General features: G+C 40.7%; 1 protein-coding gene across 1 annotated transcript; it reads left to right on the top strand.

Annotated features, from left to right (window-relative positions):
- The first annotated feature begins 446 nt into the window (after window positions 1–446).
- Window positions 447–22590, top strand: LOC133471239 (dynein axonemal heavy chain 12-like). The gene is made up of 74 exons (XM_061760654.1): window positions 447–538; window positions 664–754; window positions 1882–2008; window positions 2118–2144; window positions 2247–2436; window positions 2593–2662; window positions 2756–2914; window positions 3008–3203; window positions 3369–3554; window positions 3663–3816; window positions 3899–3990; window positions 4072–4250; window positions 4328–4463; window positions 4594–4719; window positions 4808–4942; window positions 5199–5392; window positions 5466–5703; window positions 5779–5964; window positions 6058–6258; window positions 6343–6537; window positions 6634–6755; window positions 6862–6997; window positions 7095–7241; window positions 7355–7474; window positions 7580–7736; window positions 7857–8029; window positions 8113–8265; window positions 8350–8589; window positions 8747–8992; window positions 9083–9202; window positions 9312–9421; window positions 10130–10313; window positions 10392–10532; window positions 10622–10705; window positions 10847–11035; window positions 11152–11271; window positions 11393–11581; window positions 11694–11845; window positions 11937–12075; window positions 12154–12320; window positions 12416–12671; window positions 12759–13055; window positions 13220–13398; window positions 13532–13724; window positions 13835–13996; window positions 14183–14377; window positions 14489–14622; window positions 14689–14851; window positions 14962–15042; window positions 15124–15300; window positions 15381–15512; window positions 15635–15724; window positions 15811–15951; window positions 16028–16269; window positions 16354–16501; window positions 16588–16733; window positions 16924–17138; window positions 17234–17426; window positions 17521–17713; window positions 17799–17971; window positions 18329–18469; window positions 18563–18721; window positions 18835–19130; window positions 19206–19459; window positions 19548–19688; window positions 19776–19913; window positions 19986–20219; window positions 20298–20486; window positions 20732–20835; window positions 20920–21124; window positions 21199–21336; window positions 21464–21555; window positions 21654–21721; window positions 21845–22590. The coding sequence occupies exons 2-74, from the start codon at window positions 666–668 to the stop codon at window positions 22033–22035; spliced, it is 11829 nt and encodes a 3942-aa protein (XP_061616638.1). The 5' UTR covers window positions 447–538; window positions 664–665; the 3' UTR covers window positions 22036–22590.
- Window positions 22591–22594: the final 4 nt, after the last annotated feature.

Raw genomic sequence — 22594 nt, forward strand, 5'->3', positions numbered from 1 at the left:
CCAACCTAATGCCAATAGTGAATACATAAACGAAAAAAAGATAGATCTTTGGCGACCTCTGCTGTTATTAACATATAAAAGACGAAATTGTCTGACCCATCAAGAACACCGAAAGTTACATTTTCTCACTGCAATGACAAACACGAAACAACATGTCGTTATTGTGTACACAAGTAATAGTATTAAGTCCTAACTCAGTCGCTTTAAAGAAATTAAACAAATACCTACGAATAAATAAACGAGAGGCTACCGATATATAAGGACACACGTAGGGGAAAACAATTTGAATGGATGGATGTATTATTTATTTTATGGGACGTTTTCTGTTAATGAATCGCTACGAGCTGTAAAGGAGAGGAGCACCCAAGGAAAAAAAAAAATGAAGCTCCGCCTAAATCCTGAATCCCAAGTGGTTCTGTTTCTATGGAAACGACGCGACGAAACATGGCGCACAATGGGGATACATTCAGTAGGAGTCTATTAGTGAAATAGTTCAGCTCTTCAAACACTGTGTGAACGAAGTCACGTCATACCAATGGTAAGTAGAGGGGTCAAAAAAAAAACATACTTTCAAAAAAATTAATCACGTAACATCCCGTTTAGTTATTTCTTTTGTAAACGTACTTGTATATATTTTTTAAAAAATTACTCATTTGTTTGCAGAAATGTCGACCAAGCAGAGACACACAACTCATAAGGAACTTTTGGAAAAACGATGGAGGAAAGTGCAACAACAGCGACTCCATTTACCAATGTATGTTTTCAGTTCAAGTATTCGTGTGGTGGCAAATGTACTCCAATGTAGAAGTACAGATAGTTGTGGGGGGGGGGGGGGGGGGGGGGGGAATCAAATAATACAGACTGAAATGTATACAATATAATACTCTGAAAAGTAAACGTAAATTTCACTGTAAATATACAGTTTTGAACAAGACACAATAAATGAAAAAAAACATGAATAGTTATAAAAATAGTTCCCCTTTTTTATGAACTTTCATATGCTCTGACTGAGAAGACAAAAAAGCAAGCAAGACTTGGGTCAGACTTTAATATCACCAAAACAACGTGTTCCCATCATTTGCTAACATTATGAACCGACTAACAAAAAAGCAAAATTAAATAATGTTCACACCAGAAAAATACACCTTACCAGAAGGCCTATGTATTTATTGATTTTATTTTTTCATATTAGACAAAGAATTTTTTAACAATGGTACTTAGGCTGGCACAAGACACAATGCGTTCACCACAAATCATTCTTGGCGCTGACAACATCAAATAAATATCTTAAATAAGGCCATGGATGGGGAATGTCTTGTACGAATTTGTTGGCTCCCTGTTGTAAATGCTCTCTGGTTCACGTTCGAGCTGATAGTTCCCACAATCTCAATCAATCAATCAATTAATCATATCTCAATCTCGGTTGACTTAACCTCTCTCCATTTACATCTTTTTTTTCTTACTTCGTGTCATCTGTAGAAGATTTAAAAAGTCGCTAGCCTATTTCGACAAAGTAAGGAGTTGAAAGTACAGATATCTTTTATCAAATGTAGGGTGTAAAAGTAACAAATTATCAGAAAAATGAACACTTGAGAAAAGTACAGGTACCTGAAAAATACTTAGGTACAGTCGCAGTATTTGTACTTCATTTCTTCCCACTACTGTTGATCTATAACAATCCTAGCATCGGAATCATCTTCATTGGCCAAGTACAGTATGTTAAAACACACATGGAATTTGTCTCCGGTAGTTGGAGTCTCTGTTGTACAGGAACTATAGCAAAACAGTAACACACATACAATAACAAAATGTCAATTTTGGACGCATACACAAATGTACAAAGTACAGACAGTCATTGTGCTGCACACAATCATTTTGCAGGCCAATTGGCTTCTTGCAAAGTGGCAGCTCCATGGCTGTGTCCCAAGCAGTGGAAGCTTACAAACAGAGCAAAGAGATGGGGAGCGTTGTGCGCAGCCCATCACCAGAGCCTCACTTCCCTCCAACTGTAAGACACAGCTCCCTACAGTATTCTTATGCAGCAATGTTCGCGCAACTCTTTGAAGCAAATGTAATGCAGCAATAAAATGTGTTATGTTTAACCATTTGCGTTACAGATGCAAAGTGAGGATCAGAAACAAAAGGTACGTTTACTTTTTGAAAGTGAATTTGATTTTAATTATGTGACAGTTATGAGTTAATTTAAAACATTGAGCCACCTATTTCATTGTGGCCACTTTTTGTAGATGAACTACATATTCTTGAAGCAGTGTGTAGAGAGCCGCCCAGTCATTCCGATCCCGCAGGAGTGGTTGAACTCCTTTGACTCTCAAATCCCTCTTCAACTTAAAGACAGCCCTCAGAAAAACAAACTCCTGCACGAGCTCCTCACGGAAGTCAGCGACAACTTCCACGATGTTATCATTAAACACACAGGTACTTATTGACGATTATCAACGTGTGTGTGCGTGTGTCTGTGTGTGCATGTGAGCGCCTGTGTGTGTGTGTGTGTGTGTGTGTGCGCGCACGCTGTATATCTTCCCTTGATGGTTAACAGACCATACGTTTCGTATCACGACGTGTTTGTTTAAGTGAACACATTCCTAAAGGATCCAAAATGTGAAGAACCTCCTCCGCAAAAGCAGACGTCAGTCCCACTTGAGTGAGTGTTTTATGGCCTCTGATTTATCCTCACTTACTGTATAGTAATCAATGGTTTGTTTGGCACCTTTTGTAAAATGCTCATTTTTTGTAGTATTCTTGAATTTTCCGAAACACGACGCGAGACCTTTGTCGCAAACCGGAAGCTGATGAAAGCCAATTTGCACATTCTACATCCCATAATGCAAAGTGTCTTGGGAATTGGCCACACCACCTTTTCTTCGATGACCTTGGTGGATGTTAAAGGATATAGGTAAGTAAACAGATTCAAAGCAAAGAATGTCAAATAAGCAAGTACCCGTGCTGTTGTCAGAAATGAACAAAGTTTTGCGTCGTTGTTGTTCAGGCCTATGGGACCTGTTGATGGCAAGGCGTTGCATAAAGACCTGGCTGTAGCATGTGAGACAGCAGAGGAACAGATCATGAATACCTGGTTCCCTAAAGTCATCAATTTATTAACAAGTCCAAAAACACTGGGCTCAGTTAAAGAAGATGTACTGAATGCCTTCTTTGACTGCACATCCACCCTCATCTCCAATCAGGTGAACTTCTGCCACCGTACACAATCCAGCACTCTTTTGTCTTATTAGGGTTTTTCTTTGCCTTCATTTTTCCATGGATTGGTTTGTTATTTACTTCACTGACATGGTCTGCATGCTTGCTCCTTTCTGACAAATTTAGATTTTATGTCTTTTCTAAATTCCCAGCTGAAAAACCTGCTACAGAGGAGTGTGGAGGAGTTTGTCTACCCATTTCATCCAAACAACTACCACTTCTTACCAATCTTTCATATGACCCTAACATTTGATGAGAAGATGGGAATATACCCCACCTTAGAGGAACTTGAAGCAGATGTTTTTGAAATTCTTAATGTCATTACAAACACACTGCAGGTAAGCTCACATATAACAACAGATCTTTTTGTGCCACGTCCCCCACCCCAATCTGCATTTTGAAGTGTATTTAGAGATGGTTTTGATATCGTTCATGTTGATCCACAGAAAGTGCAGACGGTTCAGTCCTGGCTGGCACAATCCACTTCTGTGTATGTGGATGCCAAGGCCCCAGATCACACGCTTGCTTGGGCTCGTTTCACTGTAACGGCAACTGTGCGCAAGAATCTAGAAGACCCTGACCGATACTTTCAGAATTATGGTGATGGAAGCATAACCTCAAATAATTTAGTCATCCACCCAATGTGTTTAGCATGCTTTTCTAACATGGAGTTATTTTGTAGTTGACAACTATGACTGGTTAGTCAATGGAACTGCCCAGGCTCGAGTTGAGACCTTTGTCAAAGAAACCCATTCATTTGCTGAATATATTAAGGTGAGAATGCATAACTTCAGAAGTGTACTGGGCCACTTTTTCCCGATGACTGTTAGTTTGTGATCTAACTGTGCTTTCCAGCAAGTGGAGGAGTTTCGTGATTTGTCAAGGAAACTTGACAAACTCCCAACCAAAGTTCACTTTCCAATGGTCGAATTGTATTGTGAGGAGCTGAACCAGGGTCTGGCTAAAAAAGCTCAAGCTTATGAAGAAATACTAATCAGCAACATGAAAACTAAACATACTGAGCAAGTTCTACAGTGAGTCTCTCATTTTGACAGAAAAGTGTCGCTGGGCTCCTTTACTGCATGTGGAATTGTTTTGTTTCTTTCAAAAGGATCTGCTCAGATTTTGAAACCATCCGTGAAAATGCTTTGAATGTGCCAGAGACGACAGATGACATGGCCGAAATGATTGACAATATTGAAATAACACAGACGCAGAATATTGTGCTTCTTCATGAAAAGATAAAGGTAGATTTTACAGATACAATATTTCTTGTATGTTTTATGCACTTGTGTAATGTTTTATTTAATCATTCAGAAATGCATCTTGATGCATTTATTTAGATTGTCTAATGTTGTTGCTTTAATGGTCTGGCAGAAAGCCCATAGCAGACTGAGCTACCTTCTAGATGTCCACATATTTGAACCTGAAGATCTTGAACTCAATTCAACTGTCTTTATGTGGCCATTGAAAATCCAAGAGGTCTTTGAACTCAGTGATGAGGTAATGCTCCTTTCTGAACCAACGTGTGTCATGATTGTGTTCTTTTCAAGTAAGATCATTGCTTCCATATACTGTTTTTTTTCTTCAGGTTTTGCAAGAGGCCAAGAGGAAAGGGGAGATGGAGATGCTTGCTAAAAGAGAAAGGGTTAAAGTTCATCTGGCCAAGTTAGAACGAAGGGTTGAAGAGTTCCCTCACTGCTCTGATCTTAATAAGATGCAGAAGGTACAGTGAATCATTTGTGATCCCAGGGTTTGGAACTGGGTTTGGTATGGGATCTGACTCAAATATTCTAACTAATATTGCACCAGCCTCGCTGAACTTTAGATTAGTGATAACATAATTTCTTCTTCAGTATATGGTTATTGTTCCCAGCGGAGAAGTATGATGAAAAATGTATACCAACTGATCTGATAACGGTCTTGCCATTTGAGGGATTTGGCATTTTATCAACTAGATGCTAACTATATTTTTTTAACAGTACATGACAGAGGTCAGAACAGTTCAGAATCTTCTTCAGGAGGCTGAGGAAACAATCGTTGACATCCACAAAGATGAGGTCTTTCATCAGTGGGAGCAAACACATTACCCGGAAGTGGAGGTCATGAGAGACAGTGTTGAACAATACCAGAAGTTGTTTGGACTGCTACTGAAGTGGCAACGTGCAGAGAGCAGGTCTGACTTCAGTTGCGGATTACATTTTGTGATTTAATTTAAGAAATGCTTCTAATATCTTCTCTGTGAATAGCTGGATCGATGGTTCTTTCGTGGACTTAGATGGTGAGGAAATGGAAGTAAAGGTGGATGAATTCTTCAGGGAGATTTTCAAGATGTTAAATTACTTCCAGAAAAAGAGTAAGAATAAACAGGATACTAAAAAGACAAGTGGATTGTCAAGACGACGGCGTGGTGAAGAAGATGCAAACAAGGATGATAATCCTTCAATCTTGTGCTCCACTGTACTAGAGCAGGTCAAAAAGTTCAAGGTATCCAATGTAACTATTTAAAATGTACTCATGAAATTGCATTGTCTTGCTTTCTAACTCGAAATTATTATCTAGGAATATATTCCTTTAGTATCAATCCTGTGTAATCCGGGCATCAGAGGTCGCCACTGGGAGCAAATGTCACAGATTGTTGGGTATGATCTCACTCCTGATGCTGGTACAACACTACGAAAAGTTCTCAAACAAAACTTGACTCCTTACCTTGAAGAGTTTGAATCAGTTGGTGCTGCTGCGAGTAAAGTAAGGATTCCTGAGGTTTTTTTTAATTTATTTTTTTACAGTTTATGTTTAAAAAACAAAGCAAAACATGCATCCACCTCTGCATCTCTGTAGGAGTTTTCTATGGAGAAAGTCATGAAAAGCATGGTTACTATTTGGGATGGTGTTTCACTCCAGCATCAACCATACAGAGACACTGGCGTGTCCATCCTGAGCGCTTTGGATGAAATTCAGGCAATGCTAGATGACCAGATTGTTAAAACTCAGATAATGAGGAACTCACCTTTTATCAAGCCCCTTGAAAAGGAGATCAAGGTTGGATAATCCTTATACCGTAATGACGAGATATACAATAAGTACTATTGTAAATTACTTTTACAAAACTGCTCTGTGATTTAGGTTTGGGAGGAGCGTCTTCTTCGTATCCAGGAAACCATTGACGAGTGGCTGAAGGTGCAGGCTCAATGGCTCTACCTTGAGCCCATATTCTGTTCTGCCGACATCATGCAGCAAATTCCAGAAGAAGGACGACTCTTCCAAATTGTTGACAAAAACTGGAAGGAGGTCATGTGGCACTGTGTTAAGGACTCAAAGGTAGTTGTCTACATGCGATAACACTGTATGCTGTCAATGGCTTGTGGTCTATTGATGACAACAGTTAGGAAATTCTCTGCCTTGCTCATCGACCAGCTTCTGGAGGCAACCTCAATGCCTGGCCTACTAGAGAAACTACAACAGTCCAACTGCCACCTTGACACCATCATGAAGGGACTAAATGACTATCTTGAGAAAAAGAGACTCTTTTTTCCAAGGTGAACAAATCGATTTTGCTTTTATATCAGTTGTCCAGTTTTTTTTTAAGATCCCAGATCCCAGTGCCAAATGTTGAGAATTGTTGCATTGCTGCTTGTTACTCAGGTTTTTCTTTTTGTCCAATGATGAAATGCTGGAAATTCTTTCTGAGACCAAAGATCCCCTGCGTCTACAGCCCCATCTGAGGAAGTGCTTTGAGGGTATTGCCAAGCTAGACTTCCTACCAAATCTCGATATCCAGGTAGGCATTCACACAGTGCACTTATTGTACATGGCAGCAGTACACTTGGTTGATAGACTTTGACTTAGTTGCTGACTTTTTTTGTGTTTTTATCCAGGCTATGTACAGCAGTGAAGGGGAGCGTGTTGAGCTAATCCAACTCATCTCCACAGCTGAGGCTAAAGGAGCAGTGGAGAAGTGGCTGATACAAGTGGAAGACTTGATGATTCGCAGTGTCAGAAATGTAGTGGCCTCCTCCAGAATGGTGAGATGACTTAACTGAATTAAACCACAGGTGAAAGATTTTTATCCCACAAAAATGCAAACAAGCAGAGTGAATGCAAGATAAAAGTCGTAGTGGAATGATTATTTTCATAGGCCTATGCAGAGACCGCACGGAACCAGTGGGTAAAGGAGTGGCCCGGGCAGGTGGTGATATGTACCTCACAAATGTTCTGGACCTTGGAGGTGCATGAAGCCATCAGGGCAGGAGCTGAAGTAAGTGAGGTTCAGAAAATAAATTTAATTTGGGGATTAATTAATATTTTACATGAAATAAAAATGTTATACCCTGGGTAATGATGTCTTTGATGGTCTCTACAGGGCGTGAAAAACTACTTCAAGGAACTCCAGAAACAGCTAGCCGACATTGTGGGCCTGGTGAGAGGGAAACTTCCCAAGCAAACACGGATTACTTTGGGAGCACTGGTGACAATTGATGTGCATGCCAGAGATGTGGTTATGGAGCTCATTGATCACGGTACAGCATGGCACAAAGCACCTTGTTCACTATGCTATTCCTCTGTTTATCAACTATCCTGGTAATATAAAATACGAATGTATTTAAATGATTTTTATATATATATATATATATATATAGGTGTAGCAAATGAAAGTGATTTCCGATGGCTAGCCCAGCTTCGTTACTACTGGAGTAATGGGGATGTTCGCGTTCGCATCATGAACTGCGATGTTAAGTATGCATATGAGTATCTGGGAAACTGTCCTCGACTGGTCATCACCCCACTGACTGACAGATGCTACAGAACTCTGGTATAAATAAAGTGATTGACAGTGTTTCTTAATCCTGGGAGTTGGTTTCATTTCAGTCTAAAATCCCCACTGTGTTTTTACAGATAGGAGCTTTTTTCCTAAATTTGGGTGGCGCACCTGAAGGTCCAGCTGGAACTGGAAAGACAGAGACCACCAAGGATCTAGCTAAAGCTTTAGCTGTGCAATGTGTGGTTTTCAATTGTTCAGACGGACTGGATTATCTTGCTATGGGCAAAGTAAGATCAGACAAAAAAGTCATCACATCCAATTACGATTTCTGCTTGTTACAAGGCTTTTTGTGTTCTGGTACATTTTCCCAGTTGTTCAAAGGTTTGGCTTCATCTGGAGCATGGGCTTGCTTTGACGAATTCAACCGCATTGAGCTTGAGGTCTTGTCTGTAGTGGCCCAGCAGGTCCTTTGCATCCAGAGGGCAATAGAGATGAACTTGGAGTACTTTGATTTTGAAGGAACCATGCTTAAACTCAACCCCAACTGTTTTGTGTCCATCACGATGAATCCTGGTTATGCAGGGCGCGCTGAACTTCCTGACAACCTCAAGGTCTTCTTACATAATCAATGACAACACATGGGAAATTTTACCACAAATTCTGTATTTGTACCTTGTAGTATATAACTGTGAAATGAATCAAAAAAAAATTTAAATCACAACTTATTCTATTTGTCTTAAAGTGGTGGTGGTCTTTCATGTTCCTCAGGTGTTGTTTCGAACAGTGACCATGATGGTCCCCAACTATGCGCTGATAGCCGAGATCTCTCTCTATTCATATGGATTCCTCAATGCCAAGCCTCTGTCAGTCAAGATTGCAATGACTTACAGGCTCTGTTCAGAGCAGCTCTCGTCCCAGTTCCATTACGATTATGGCATGAGGGCTGTCAAAGCTGTACTTGTGGCTGCAGGAAACCTCAAACTTAAGTATCCCAACGAGAATGAGGACATACTGGTATTTGTGCTGGGTTTATGCAACCATTGGTTTTGGTCCAAATTACTTTGTTCTGTTTATTGATGGGGGGTTTTCTGTGTTAATGTCTAGCTTCTGAGGTCTATCAAAGATGTTAACGAGCCCAAGTTTCTTTCGCATGATATTCCACTGTTCAATGGAATCATCAGCGATTTGTTCCCTGGAGTCTCCCTTCCCGAAGCTGACTATGAGGTAAGATGTGTCAATATTGTTCTTATTTTTGTCTTATTCAATGCAGATTCATATCTGTTACCTACAGTATGTGTCAAACTTTAATATAATATGGTCATGTCTTCTGCAGTTGTTTTTGGAAGTTGCTACAGAGTGCTGTAAAAAACACAATGTACAGCCAACGCAGATCTTCACAGAGAAATTGATCCAGACATATGAGATGATGATAGTCCGGCATGGGTATGCTACTTTTAAAAGTCCAGGTTATGTAATTTTTGTTATGGGCTTAAAAGTACAGTGGAACAAGTCAACGGACTAATAAGGGGGCAGGGTCGTCTGTTAAAGCCGTTTGTGGGTTAATTTGAAGCACTTTGTTTCGTGGCCCAAAAACACCCAGTACAGTACAAAATTATTGTAAATAAATGTAAAAAAGTTTGAAAATATTTGAAATGTTTTAAGGTGACCTAAACATACCTTTAAACATTGCTGTGATGGTTAATACTGCAGTGAAAGTGACATGTTCGCTGGTGATTAGGAGGGGTGATATAATGGCGTGCAGCTTGTGGAAGAGAAAGTTGTTGCGGGGACGAGTAGGGGGTCACGTTCATGAGCCATGAGGTTAGTGCACTTCCTTTTCTAACCTCTGTTAGGATTGGATGTCATAATGAAGGGCTTGACCAAAAAAACAAACAAAAAAAACAACAACAACTGTATACTGCACCAAAATCCGGATAGCACGTTCGAGAGACATGTACACGATGAGTGCTTAAGTAAACAACAGCGGAACTGACGGACTGGGGAATTTTGAATTCCAACTAGACTCTACCATTCTGTCCCTTAAATCCAAAGTCCGTTGGTTCCGGGTCTGTTAAATGGAGGTTCCACTGTATTATATTTCCCACATCCTGGCTGAAGACAGCAGTGCAAGGTATAACCTTTATGCTTCAGGTTCATGCTGGTGGGTGAGTCATTTGCAGGAAAGACAAAAGTGCTCCATGTTCTCGCTGACACGCTGATTCTGATGAATGAAAAAGGGTACAGAGAGGAAGAAAAGGTCATCTTCAGGACATTGAACCCCAAGTCTGTTACCATGGGACAGCTCTTTGGGCAGTTTGATCTTGTTTCTCATGAGGTAGACCTGCACATTAGATCCTCATGTATTCAATCCACAATTTTTTTATAGAGCTCTTATTGTCTTTTTTCTTTGTAGTGGACAGATGGTGTTGTGGCCAACACGTTTCGCGAGTATACATCGGCTGAAACACCAGAACGTAAATGGGTGGTGTTTGACGGTCCCATTGATACGTTGTGGATTGAAAGTATGAACACTGTGTTAGATGACAACAAAAAGGTACATGTTCATAATACACAAAATATATTCAAGTGATATCTATTTCTAATTTATGACTAACATCTTTGTTGTTTGTATTCACACTACAGTTGTGTCTGATGAGTGGAGAAATTATCCAGATGTCCAATCAGATGAGTCTGATTTTTGAAGCAATGGATCTGTCACAGGCTTCTGTAAGTTTGGAGTGATTGAATAACTTGCAAATGTGTTTTATATAATGCTGCTACAACTAAAACTATCCAATGGGAATTAGCTCTCAATACCAAATCTGATATAACGACAGCAAATTCTGAAATAGCATCTCTCCATGGCAGCCTGCCACAGTCAGTCGATGTGGTATGATCTACATGGAACCTTCTCAACTGGGCTGGGAGCCTTTAGTGATCTCCTGGATGAACACACTTCCTGATCTTCTGAAGAGTCCTGACCATAAGAGTCTGCTGCTAGAACTCTTTCACTGGCTGCTGCCACCTTCCTTCAGGATAGTGCGTAAACACTGCAGAGTAAGTATTACCAGACCCTGGAGTCATAATAAAATACCCAAAGGCCAAATTTGTTTTGCCCAATTTAGAGCAAATATATATGAATGTTGTCATGACATTACTTTTTTTGTTAATAGGAAGTTGTCACCACAACCAACTGGAACACCTCTATGTCCTTGTGTCGACTGTTTGAGATGCTGCTAATTAAACCCCTTGAGACGGAGACAAACGATAAAATGATTCGCACCTGGATCATGGTATAAATAATTATAATTTGCCACAATATTATTTACTAGAACGTCCAAAAAACTGCCCTGAATGGCTTATTTATTCTACATACATTTCATTTGGCTTTTGTGCACTCTTTGGGGATTGCAGGCATCCTTTTTTTTTTCCTTGGTGTGGTCTGTGGGTGGCAGCTGTGATTCAAAAAGCAGGGAGAAATTTAGTGAGTTCATCAGGGACACAGTGTCTGGTAAGACAGTGGATCATCCAGTTCCTGATATTGTGGGCAAATGGGAGTGCCCAGTGGATGAGAAAGGCTTGGTCTATGACTATTTCTACGAGGTACCAGTGAATTACATCACTCAGAAGATTTTGTCTTTTAAAGTGCGACTTTTGAATAACTGCACATTTTTAATCACTGCATTACAGTACTCTAATTCAATATATTGTTCAGTTTAAAGGAAAAGGCAAATGGATTCACTGGAATGATGCAGTCAGAAGTGTCAGCCTGGGGGACAAAAGCACCAAAGTGCACGACATCATTGTTCCCACCATCGACTCAGTTCGCAACACCTTCCTAATAGACATTTGTATCACCTATGGAATGTGAGTAGTATGTTAGTGTGGTCAGAGACATATTCATGGTTAGAATTTGTCCACTTGTGTTAACTGTTTCAATATCTGTTTCTCTGCTCAGACCTGTGCTGTTGGCTGGCCCTACTGGCACTGGAAAGTCAGTGTATGTAATGGAGAAGTTGATGAATGGTCTGGACAAAAATCTCTTTTTACCCCTCTCAATCAATTTTTCTGCCCGCACCACTGCCAACCAAACACAGGTCAGCTGGAACCACTGATGAATATGAATGTCCTTGCAACTTTGAATTTCCTTATGCTTTATTCTTTGTGTTTTCCAGAACATCATCATGGCCAAATTAGATAAGCGACGGAAAGGTGTTTTTGGCCCCCCCATGGGGAAGAAATACCTCATTTTCATAGATGATGTGAATATGCCAGCACTGGAGCAGTTTGGAGCTCAGCCTCCCGTGGAGCTTCTTCGACAGTTTTTGGATCACAAGAAGTGGTATGTGTCATTACCAACTCAACCCCAAACAAAGAGGAATATTGAATCGAAGAGGACAGAATATATTGCTTGGCTAATCCATTATTTTCCGGCAGGTATGACCTGAAGGATACTTCCGGCATCAAATTAGTTGACATCCAGATTATTACAGCCATGGGTCCTCCTGGTGGGGGGAGGAATGCTGTGACATCTCGCTTCCTGCGCCACTTCAACATTTTTAGCATAAATTCTTTCAGTGATGAGACCATGGTTCGCATCTTCTCCATTATGGTGGCGTTCTATCTCAAGAACAATGAATTTCCACCAGAATATTTTACTATTGGCAGCCAAACGGTGACAGCAACCATGGAAGTGAGTTCTCCAAATAGGACACCGACATTCCTGTCAACAAACCCTTGACTTTCCAATACTGGAATTTTCCAAATGTCTTTTTCAAAGGTCTACAAGCAAGCAATGGAGAACTTACTTCCGACGCCAGCCAAGTCTCACTACACTTTTAACTTGCGGGACTTCTCGCGTGTTATACAAGGGTGTCTGCTTGTGAAAAGCAAATCACTGGAGAACAAACGCACTATGATTCGCCTATTTGTCCACGAGGTCTTCCGCGTCTTTTACGATCGTCTGGTGGATGATAGGGATCGAGCGTGGTTCTATCAGCTGATGAGCAAGATCCTCAAAGATCACTTCAATGAAGCCTTTAACCAGGTGTTTGATCACCTGAAACAAGGCAGTAAAGTATGTTGACTTGTGTTTTTGCTGTTATTTTGATGTCAGAAGGTAGATAGTTGGAGTTGCTCAGGCCTGTCTTCGTTCATGCTGTTTTTGATCAAAATTTGTGATCTTTCTAAAAATGAAACATAAGCTTGAATGCAATTTTAATTTGGTACCTTCTTTGTCAGCTGGTCGAGCAAGACATGCAGACTCTACTGTTTGGCGACTACATGAACCCCGACCTTGAGGCTGATAATCGCTTGTATGCCGAGGTGCCCTCCATAGAAAGCTTTGCTGAAGTGGTGGAGGCATGTCTTGTTGAATACAACCAGATGAACAAGAACTGCATGAATCTCGTCATCTTCCGGTGAATAACAATCGTAACACCATCGTAGGAGTAAATTAAATCCAAGCATATACAGTATACATTACATTAAAAACTGCTACATTAATTTTCTAAAAAATTTACAATTAAATCTAAGAAATTTTGTTCAATGTAGCTATGTTTTGGAACACCTGTCCCGAATAAGCCGTGTGTTGAAGCACCCAGGCGGAAATGCCTTGCTCGTAGGAGTGGGAGGCAGTGGTCGCCAGTCCATCACTCGTTTGGCTACTTTCATCGCAAAGATGAACCTTTTCCAGCCTGAAATCTCAAAGAGCTACAGCATGGTTGAGTGGAGAGACGACCTCAAGGTCAGTGTCACACTTGTAATATGCATAGAGCACAATATATATATATATATTTTTGCATTTGACATTTGCACTTTGAGTACGATATAAAACACTTCAACATTTTGTTACAGAAGCTTCTCAAGGATGCAGGGGTGAAGGGTCAAAGAACAGTTTTTTTGCTCACTGATGCTCAGATCAAAGATGAGACTTTTCTTGAAGATGTAAACAGTGTCCTGAACACAGGGGAGGTGCCCAATCTGTTTGCTGTGGATGAGAAACAGGATATCATTGATGTATGACATAAAATCAAAGTACTTTGTACATTTATTCTGTAATTATTGGAAGGTGGCTCTTGTCCACACTTCACATCTCCATATGCCTTTTATGTAGCCTTATAGACCACCTCATGTATGAAGTTCACAATCTGCACACCCACATGCATATCTATTTAAGGAATGTCATTTTCTTCTAATTTCCAGACAGTACGTCCCATTGCTCAGGCGAAGAATAAAAGTGTACAATTGAGCCATTTAACTCTGTTTGCCTACTTTGTGGCACGCTGTAAGGAGTACCTGCACATTGTTGTGGCGTTCAGTCCTATTGGCGAAGCCTTTCGCAGTCGCCTGCGCCAGTTTCCATCCTTTATTAACTGTTGTACCATCAACTGGTTCCAGGTACTAAATATGCATAAAGTATGAAACAAGTCATGGGACACAAATCTGGAAAATTATTAATATTTGTTGGCAAATAGATACACATTTTTATCTTTACCTACATCGTTACAGCCTTGGCCAGAGGACGCCCTTGAGCGGGTAGCCAACTCTTTCCTGAAGCCGCTGGAGATGAAAGAACATGAGAGGAAGGAGGTCATACCCATCTGCAAAACATTTCACACCTCTGCTATTCAACTTTCAGAGAGGTATGACCTAATCATGAGCATTAAAAGTATCGATCTGTTTCTGTTTACCCTTTTTTTTCTTTGCAGATTCCTCTCTGAGCTAGGTCGCCATAATTATGTTACACCCACATCCTATCTGGAGCTCATGGCAGCTTTCAGTCAGCTCCTCACTATGAAAAGAGATGCAGTCATGAAGGCAAAAAAAAGATACATCAATGGTCTGGAAAAACTGGCCTTTGCTGAATCTCAGGTACATGAGATGCTACAGTCTTTTTTCCCCATGAAAATATGTCACGGTGTCAAACTTATTATTTTTCTTTTCTTTTCTTTTTCTTTTTTTTAATCACTCTCTGTCTGAAGGTTGGTGAGATGAAACTGGAGCTTGTAGAAATACAGCCCAAATTGGAAGAGGCACAGATTGAAAACAATAGAATGATGAAGGTAAAGACATGAAATAGCATCAATTGCATCTCATGAAAATACAGTATATAAAACTGCAAAATCTAAATTGATCACCTGTAGGTGATCGCAGTGGAGTCTGTTGAGGTGGAAGCCAAAAGTAAACTTGTGCGGGTTGAAGAGGAGGCCACAGCTATTCAAACTGCTGAGGCTCAAGCGCTGAAGGATGAGTGTGATAGTGAATTGGCTGAGGCCATCCCTTCCCTGGAGGAGGCAATCACAGCTTTGAAAACCTTAAAGGTGAGAACCCTCCAAATAAAGACAACTTTTGCCATGTGTGTGACCTTCTTTTTAACCTTGAGTTACCTTCTTGATTGCAGCCTGCTGATATCACTGTTGTGAAGTCCATGAAAAACCCTCCCGCTGGAGTTAAGCTGGTGATGTCAGCCGTGTGTGTAATGAAGGGAACGCGTCCAGATAAGGTGGCAGATCCTGCTGGATCCGGAAAAAAGGTTTGTCTTGATAGAAATCAATCCCCAATTTTAAAAAAAACAAAAAATAACAACCTTTTGCATATATCATCAATAAAAAAACACGGCATTTGTTTCAGCATGACCTTTTCTTAATTGGCTAGGTTTTGGACTATTGGGGTCCTAGCAAGAAGCTACTAGGTGACATGAACTTTTTGAGAGATCTTAAAGAATATGATAAGGACAATATTCCTGTGAGTTTCAATAAATTGTGAATTCTCAATCCCAGTTCAACAATTTAAGAAAACTATAATTTATCTCTAACCTCTATTTATTATAGGAGGAATCAATGCAAAAAATCCGCTCTACCTACATGACTAATCCTGACTTCAGCCCTGCTAAGGTGGCAAAAGCCTCTTCAGCAGCAGAGGGCCTTTGCAAGTGGATCAAAGCAATGGAGTCCTATGACAGGGTGGTGAAGGTGTGGCTTTGCTACATTTGCACTTAAAAATGAAATTTACTCATGCCTTCAGGTATACTAATCTCTGTGCTTTTAGATTGTGGCTCCCAAAAAGGCCAAACAAACAGAAGCTCAAGCGACGCTGGCTTCTGCCATGATTGAGCTGTCAGAGAAGAGAGCACATCTAAAAGAGGTTGAGGACCGTTTGGCTGATCTGAAAAGAACATCTGAGGAGAAGACAGAGGAGAAAGCCAAGTTAGAAGCCCAAAGGGATTTGTGTCAAAGGAAATTGGAGAGAGCTGAGAAACTCATTGGTGGTCTAGGTGGGGAGAAAACGAGGTGATCAATGGCTCAACATCTTTTTTGTATTGAGAAAAATTACAATGGTGGCAATATGCCACGTAGTAAACATCATTTTCGCAGATGGTCCAAGGCTGCTGATGATCTTCAGAACACATATGACAACCTCACTGGGGACATCCTTATTTCTGCTGGTGTCATGGCCTACCTGGGCGCATTTACTGCAAGCTTTAGACAGGACTGCACCAGTCATTGGATCAAACTGTGTCAAGTAAGCCTTGTAATTCTTTAATTAACACACAATCTCTTGTTTGTAACATATATGCATGTTCTGCTTGTCATTATTTATCGCACTAGTCTAAGAGCATTCCATCATCAGAGGATTTCTCTCTCAGTAAGACCTTGGGAGATCCTATTACGATTAGGACGTGGAACATCGCTGGCCTTCCCACTGACGCTTTCTCTATTGACAATGGTATTATTACCAGCAATTCCCGTCGATGGTGAGAACTTAGAAGCTTTTGACAAATTATGGTAACGCAATGGCTGCATTGTTCAGCACTATTACCTTCAGTCAATTACAAAACTAGTTGAAAGGATGAGTATCAATATCCTTTCTCTTCCATTGTGGTGTTGTGAAATGTTTAAATCATTTGGTCCCAGGATTGTCCTGATGTATCCCTGCTCTTTCAGGCCCCTGATTATTGACCCTCAGGGTCAGGCAAACAAGTGGGTAAAGAATTCAGAGAAAGACAACAAGCTGAACATTATCAAATTAACAGATGACGACTATATGAGAACTTTGGAAAACTGTATTCAGTTTGGAAGCCCCTTGCTGCTCGAAAATGTAGGAGAAGAGTTGGACCCCTCACTAGAACCTCTACTCCTCAAACAAACCTTCAAACAAGGTGCCAATGATGTTGCACAGCTGCCAAAAGGCAATCTGATATTCCAAATTTAAACCTGTAAAAATTATAATTTCAGTCATGCTTGTTTCACCTAGGTGGTGTGGAATGTATAAAACTGGGGGAGAGCGTGACTGAGTACTCCCCCAAATTCCGCTTCTACATTACCACGAAGCTGAGGAACCCTCATTATCTACCAGAAGTGGCAACCAAGGTGTCTTTGCTCAACTTCATGATCACCCCAGAAGGCTTAGAGGACCAGCTGCTCGGGATTTTGGTTGCCAAGGAAAGGTACTACATACCGTACTACTGTACATTTTCTGGTCCTTTAGTCAAATCTTTGGTCTCTTCATTCAAGTTTTATTCTATTTCATCTGTTTTGCAGGCCAGAGCTTGAAGAGGAGAGAAATATACTCATCTTGCAGTCAGCTGCAAATAACAGGCAACTAAAGGAAACAGAGGACAAGATCCTTGAGACACTTTCGTCTTCAGAGGGAAATATTTTGGAGGATGAGTGTGCCATTCAGGTCCTAGACTCCGCAAAGATCATGTCCAATGAGATTACAAAGAAACAGAAGGCATGTAGGCCCAGTGTGTTCAACACACATGATCTTGCTGATGTGATGGTTTTCTTTAACTTCAATGTCACAATAAATTCTTCAGATTGCAGAGGAGACTGAGATCATGATAGCTGAGTCCAGAGAGTGTTACAGATCTATTGCCAAGCACTCGTCTGTCCTGTTCTTCACCATTGCTGACCTGACCAACATAGACCCAATGTATCAGTACTCTCTCAGCTGGTTTGTCAACCTCTATATAAACTCTATCCAAGACAGGTGAGTGATGTTTATTCTTTTATGAGTGCCATGCAATCATATGATGACATTTATGAGTGTTTTTTTAATTGACATAATGCTGAACTAACACAACACTTGCATGCTACAGTATAAAACCATAAATAGGTGTAATATATACTTTTGGTGTCACTATTGCTTTTAGTGGTAGATGTTATGGTCCAGTCTTAAACATTACTTGCAACATTAAAACAGGGATGACATAAAGCAATAGTAAGTGGTGCTTGTGATACCACTCAAAGTTTGAAGAGGCCAAATGTAGGTTTTTATTTGACTACATAACAAGCACCAGTGAATATGTATGTATTATACTGAAAAGGCTCTCCTGTTTTTATTTAGTAACAAGTCCAAGATCCTGGAAAAGCGGGTCATGTATCTGGTTGATCACTTCACCTATAATTTGTACTGCAACGTCTGTCGTTCTCTGTTTGAGAAGGACAAACTTCTCTTCTCCTTTCTCCTTTGCTGCAATCTGCTTCTGTGAGTGTCACAACCCATTTATGGACAATAACTGACTCATTTGGATCATTGTTCTGCCTGGTGCAAATGAAATCAATACTGATATTTCGTCAGGGCAAAAAACGAGATTGAGTACTCTGACTTGATCTTCTTGATGACGGGAGGCGTGGGCCTGCAGAACACCCTCACTAATCCCGATCCTAGCTGGCTGCTGGACAAGAGCTGGGATGAGATTTGTCGAGCGAATGAGCTTCCTGGCTTAAAAGGAGTGAAGTGAGAAAAGTTTTCAACAATTCTTGAATTTTTCAGAATTCTATTGGCTATAGAGTAAGAATATTACACAACATTTTTTAAATTGTTCCACCGTGCTTGTCCTTGTTCCACAGAAACACTTTCATTGAGTGCCCGGAACTTTTCAAGCCTATTTTTGACAGCAAAGACCCGAGCAACGTTCCTTTACCCTCACCTTGGGATGATAAACTCAATGAACTGCAGAAGATGATCATTGTCCGCTGTCTCAGGCCTGACAAGATTGTGCCAGCAGTGAACAAATATGTAGTAACTAAACTCGGGAAAAGTTTTGTTCAGGCCCCTCCCTTTGACCTAAGCAAGAGCTACCTGGACTCTAATGCCACCATCCCGCTGGTGTTTGTGCTTTCTCCTGGTGCTGATCCCATGGCTAGTAGGTTCTGCAGTTTACTTCTGAAACTTTATGTAACGCTGACACTAAAATTCATGACACATTAACGCTTCCCAGGCTTACTGAAGTTCGCAGCTGACAAGGACATGGGTGGTAACAATTTTCAGTCCATCTCTTTGGGGCAAGGTCAAGGACCCATTGCTTCCAAAATGATATCTACAGCCAGGCAGAATGGGACATGGGTGTGTTTGCAGAATTGTCATCTGGCTGTGTCCTGGATGTCCACCCTGGAGAAGATCTGTGAGGACTTTAGTCCTGCAACATGCAACCAAGACTTCCGACTTTGGCTCACAAGCTACCCTTCGCCCAAGGTAAAGTCCAACGTTATGTATGCCAACATGTAGAGCAGCTTGGTTTTATCTGGTTCAGGCCCTGAAAATCCACCCTCTGTGATACCAGTTTCCAGTCACCCTTCTGCAGAATGGGGTGAAAATGACTAACGAGCCTCCGACAGGACTTCGACTAAACATATTGCAGTCATACATGTCAAATCCTGTTACTAACCAAACCTTCTTCAGTAATTGCACAAATAAGGAACTGGTGAGTGGGGGACATTGCTGTCATTATTTGACCATACTGTAGCACATACAGATTAATTTCTTAAACATTAACTGTATTGTCTTTTAGGTCTGGGAAAAGCTCTTGTATGGCCTGTGCTTCTTCCATGCACTTGTACAGGAGAGAAGGAAGTTTGGCCCATTAGGGTGGAATATTCCTTATGGCTTCAATGAGACCGACCTTCACATAAGTATCAGACAGCTCCAGGTAATCATTTCCAGTCACAGAATTACTACCATCACATGCATCTAAAGGTGTGTCCTTTGTCTTTCTCTGTAGTTGTTTATCAATCAATATGATGAGGTGCCCTTCGAGGCCATAACTTACCTGACTGGAGAGTGCAACTATGGAGGCCGCGTAACTGACAACTGGGATCGGCGCCTTCTGAATACCATGTTGGCTGACTTTTACAACAGGGATGTTGTGGATAAACCTTCTTATCCTTTCTCACCTAGCGGTGATTATGTTTCCCCCCCTAAATCCTCCTATGAGGACTACCTTCGATTTATCAAGGTAAAGCATTGCATCAAGCAATTAGTTATTAGTTTGTGAGACTTTCAGCAGAGTAACAATACCTTTGCTGCATACCAGGAGCTCCCAGTGAGCCAGCATCCAGAAATATTTGGGATGCATGAAAATGTGGACATTTCGAAGAACCTGCAGCAGACCAAGCTGTTGTTTGATTCACTGCTTCTCACCCAGGGAGGAGGATCTCAGGGAGGGGGTAGCTTTGGGAGTGACAATGCTCTATATGACATAGCGAATGACATCCTGACTCAGGTATGATGGAATCTTTCGCTTAATATTTTTATTGTTATATGTTAATGGCGTACCATTGAGAGACTGACCGAGTTGAGGCATTTCTTGTTATTAACTGGTTTGTATTATTTTAAGGGATTGAATGCAGATTTGAATTGAAAAATATGTATATTGAATTATAGTACCGGTAGATGTTTTTCCTTAAATATGAATGATTTTTGTCATGAATATTAGATGTAATAATCAAGTTTATTTAATCTCATCAGCTTCCAAATAATTTTGACATCGAAGTATCGCTCAATAAGTATCCGGTGCTCTACAAGGAGAGTATGAACACTGTGCTTGTCCAAGAAATGGAGCGCTACAACATGTATGGACAAACACACTTTTATAGAATTTTATGTAAAATAAAGCATGAATAAACCACTTAATCTGACCTGTTTTTCCTTGTCAGGCTTTGTAGTACCATCCGTGTTAGTCTTCCCAACCTGCTAAAGGCCCTTAAGGGTTTAGTGGTGATGGATGTTGAGCTGGACGGAATTGCAGTTAGTTTGTCAGTGGGCAAAGTTCCAGAGCAATGGGCCAAACGCTCGTATCCAAGCCTAAAGCCCCTGGGCAGCTACATTAAAGACTTTCTCACAAGGCTTAAGTTTTTGCAGGTGAGTCACAATTTGTCTCTACATGAGGATGTCCCATCCACTTAGGTTTTTACTTGAATTCTCTGTACATATAGGACTGGTTCAGTGACGGTAAGCCCAGTGTGTTCTGGCTGTCAGGATTCTTCTTCACCCAGGCCTTCCTAACAGGGGTTATGCAGAACTACGCCAGAAAATACAATGTTCCGATTGACCTGCTGGGCTTTGACTTTGAGGTCAACACACACTTTTTATCTTCAACACAATCAGCCAGTCAGTTTTGATCTTAAATACTCTTACTTTCTTGACCTCAACAACTTCTTTGAGCCATTTCATGTGTGATGCTGTCATTTGATCCTACAGGTTCTTCCTATTGTTGAGTCAGCCAGGCCTCCAGAGGATGGTGTCTACATTAATGGATTGTTTCTTGATGGAGCTTGGTGGGACAAAGAACGGTAGAGTGGACCCCGCAAGGGGTCTTTTACAGTAAAGTGCAAGATGACCATTTAAAAAGCGGCCAAGAAAAATCCAATTGTGTTGTTTCTATCATCAGTGGAGTTTTAGCGGAGCAGTATCCCAAAATCCTATTTGACACAATGCCCATTATCTGGATAAAACCCAGTACGTATGCATTTACAGTCATAACAACCATTTATGTTTTCATTCCTCCGGATTCATAACTTTTCTTCATCTCAATATTGTTAATCTTCATGTTTTCTTTGCCTCCTTTTCTCCACCATGCAGCTAAAGACATCCCAGATGAGTCCGACAATCGCTATGTTTCTCCTCTCTACAAGACCAGTGAGAGGAGGGGCACCCTCTCTACAACAGGACACTCCACCAATTTTGTCATTCCGATGTTGTTGCCCACCACCAAGCCCCCTCAGCACTGGATCAAGCGCGGTGTGGCACTACTCTGTCAGCTTGATGACTGAGAGAATCACAAGCTATTACAAATTATTTGTTCTGACCATAAATACAGTACAAATTTAAAAAAAAAGGCATTCATGAACATACGACTAACTTTTTGCATATGTGCAAGCACACAAGCGTCATAACAAATTGGTAAAAGGGTTGTGCATCTCCATCGCTTCGTCATATACGCATCCCGACACACTGCCAACTAAACATTTGACATCTGTACAAAGGAACTTTGGATACTATTTCACTCCAAGTAAGATGCAGGAACATTTGACAGATATTTTTTTATTCTAAGACATAAAACTCTGCCTGCGCCACCTTTCAATATTGTAATAATGTGAGTACCACTAGTGTCTGGTAACAGAAGCTTATGATATGAAATATACACTTTAGGAATAAAATTTTTGGCTTGTTTTTAATGAACATTGGGCCTGCTATGCTAGTGTAGTTTAATGTTGCTGATTATGGTAGTACTTGGCAAGCCTAGTATTTTTCAAGGTGGTACTTGTAAAAAGTTTGAGAACCACTGGTATAGAACATGGATGAATGGACGATGTCCTTTAAATCAATCAA

The sequence above is a fragment of the Phyllopteryx taeniolatus genome, chromosome 1 (assembly GCF_024500385.1).
Source record: "Phyllopteryx taeniolatus isolate TA_2022b chromosome 1, UOR_Ptae_1.2, whole genome shotgun sequence".
Taxonomy (NCBI): domain Eukaryota; kingdom Metazoa; phylum Chordata; class Actinopteri; order Syngnathiformes; family Syngnathidae; genus Phyllopteryx; species Phyllopteryx taeniolatus.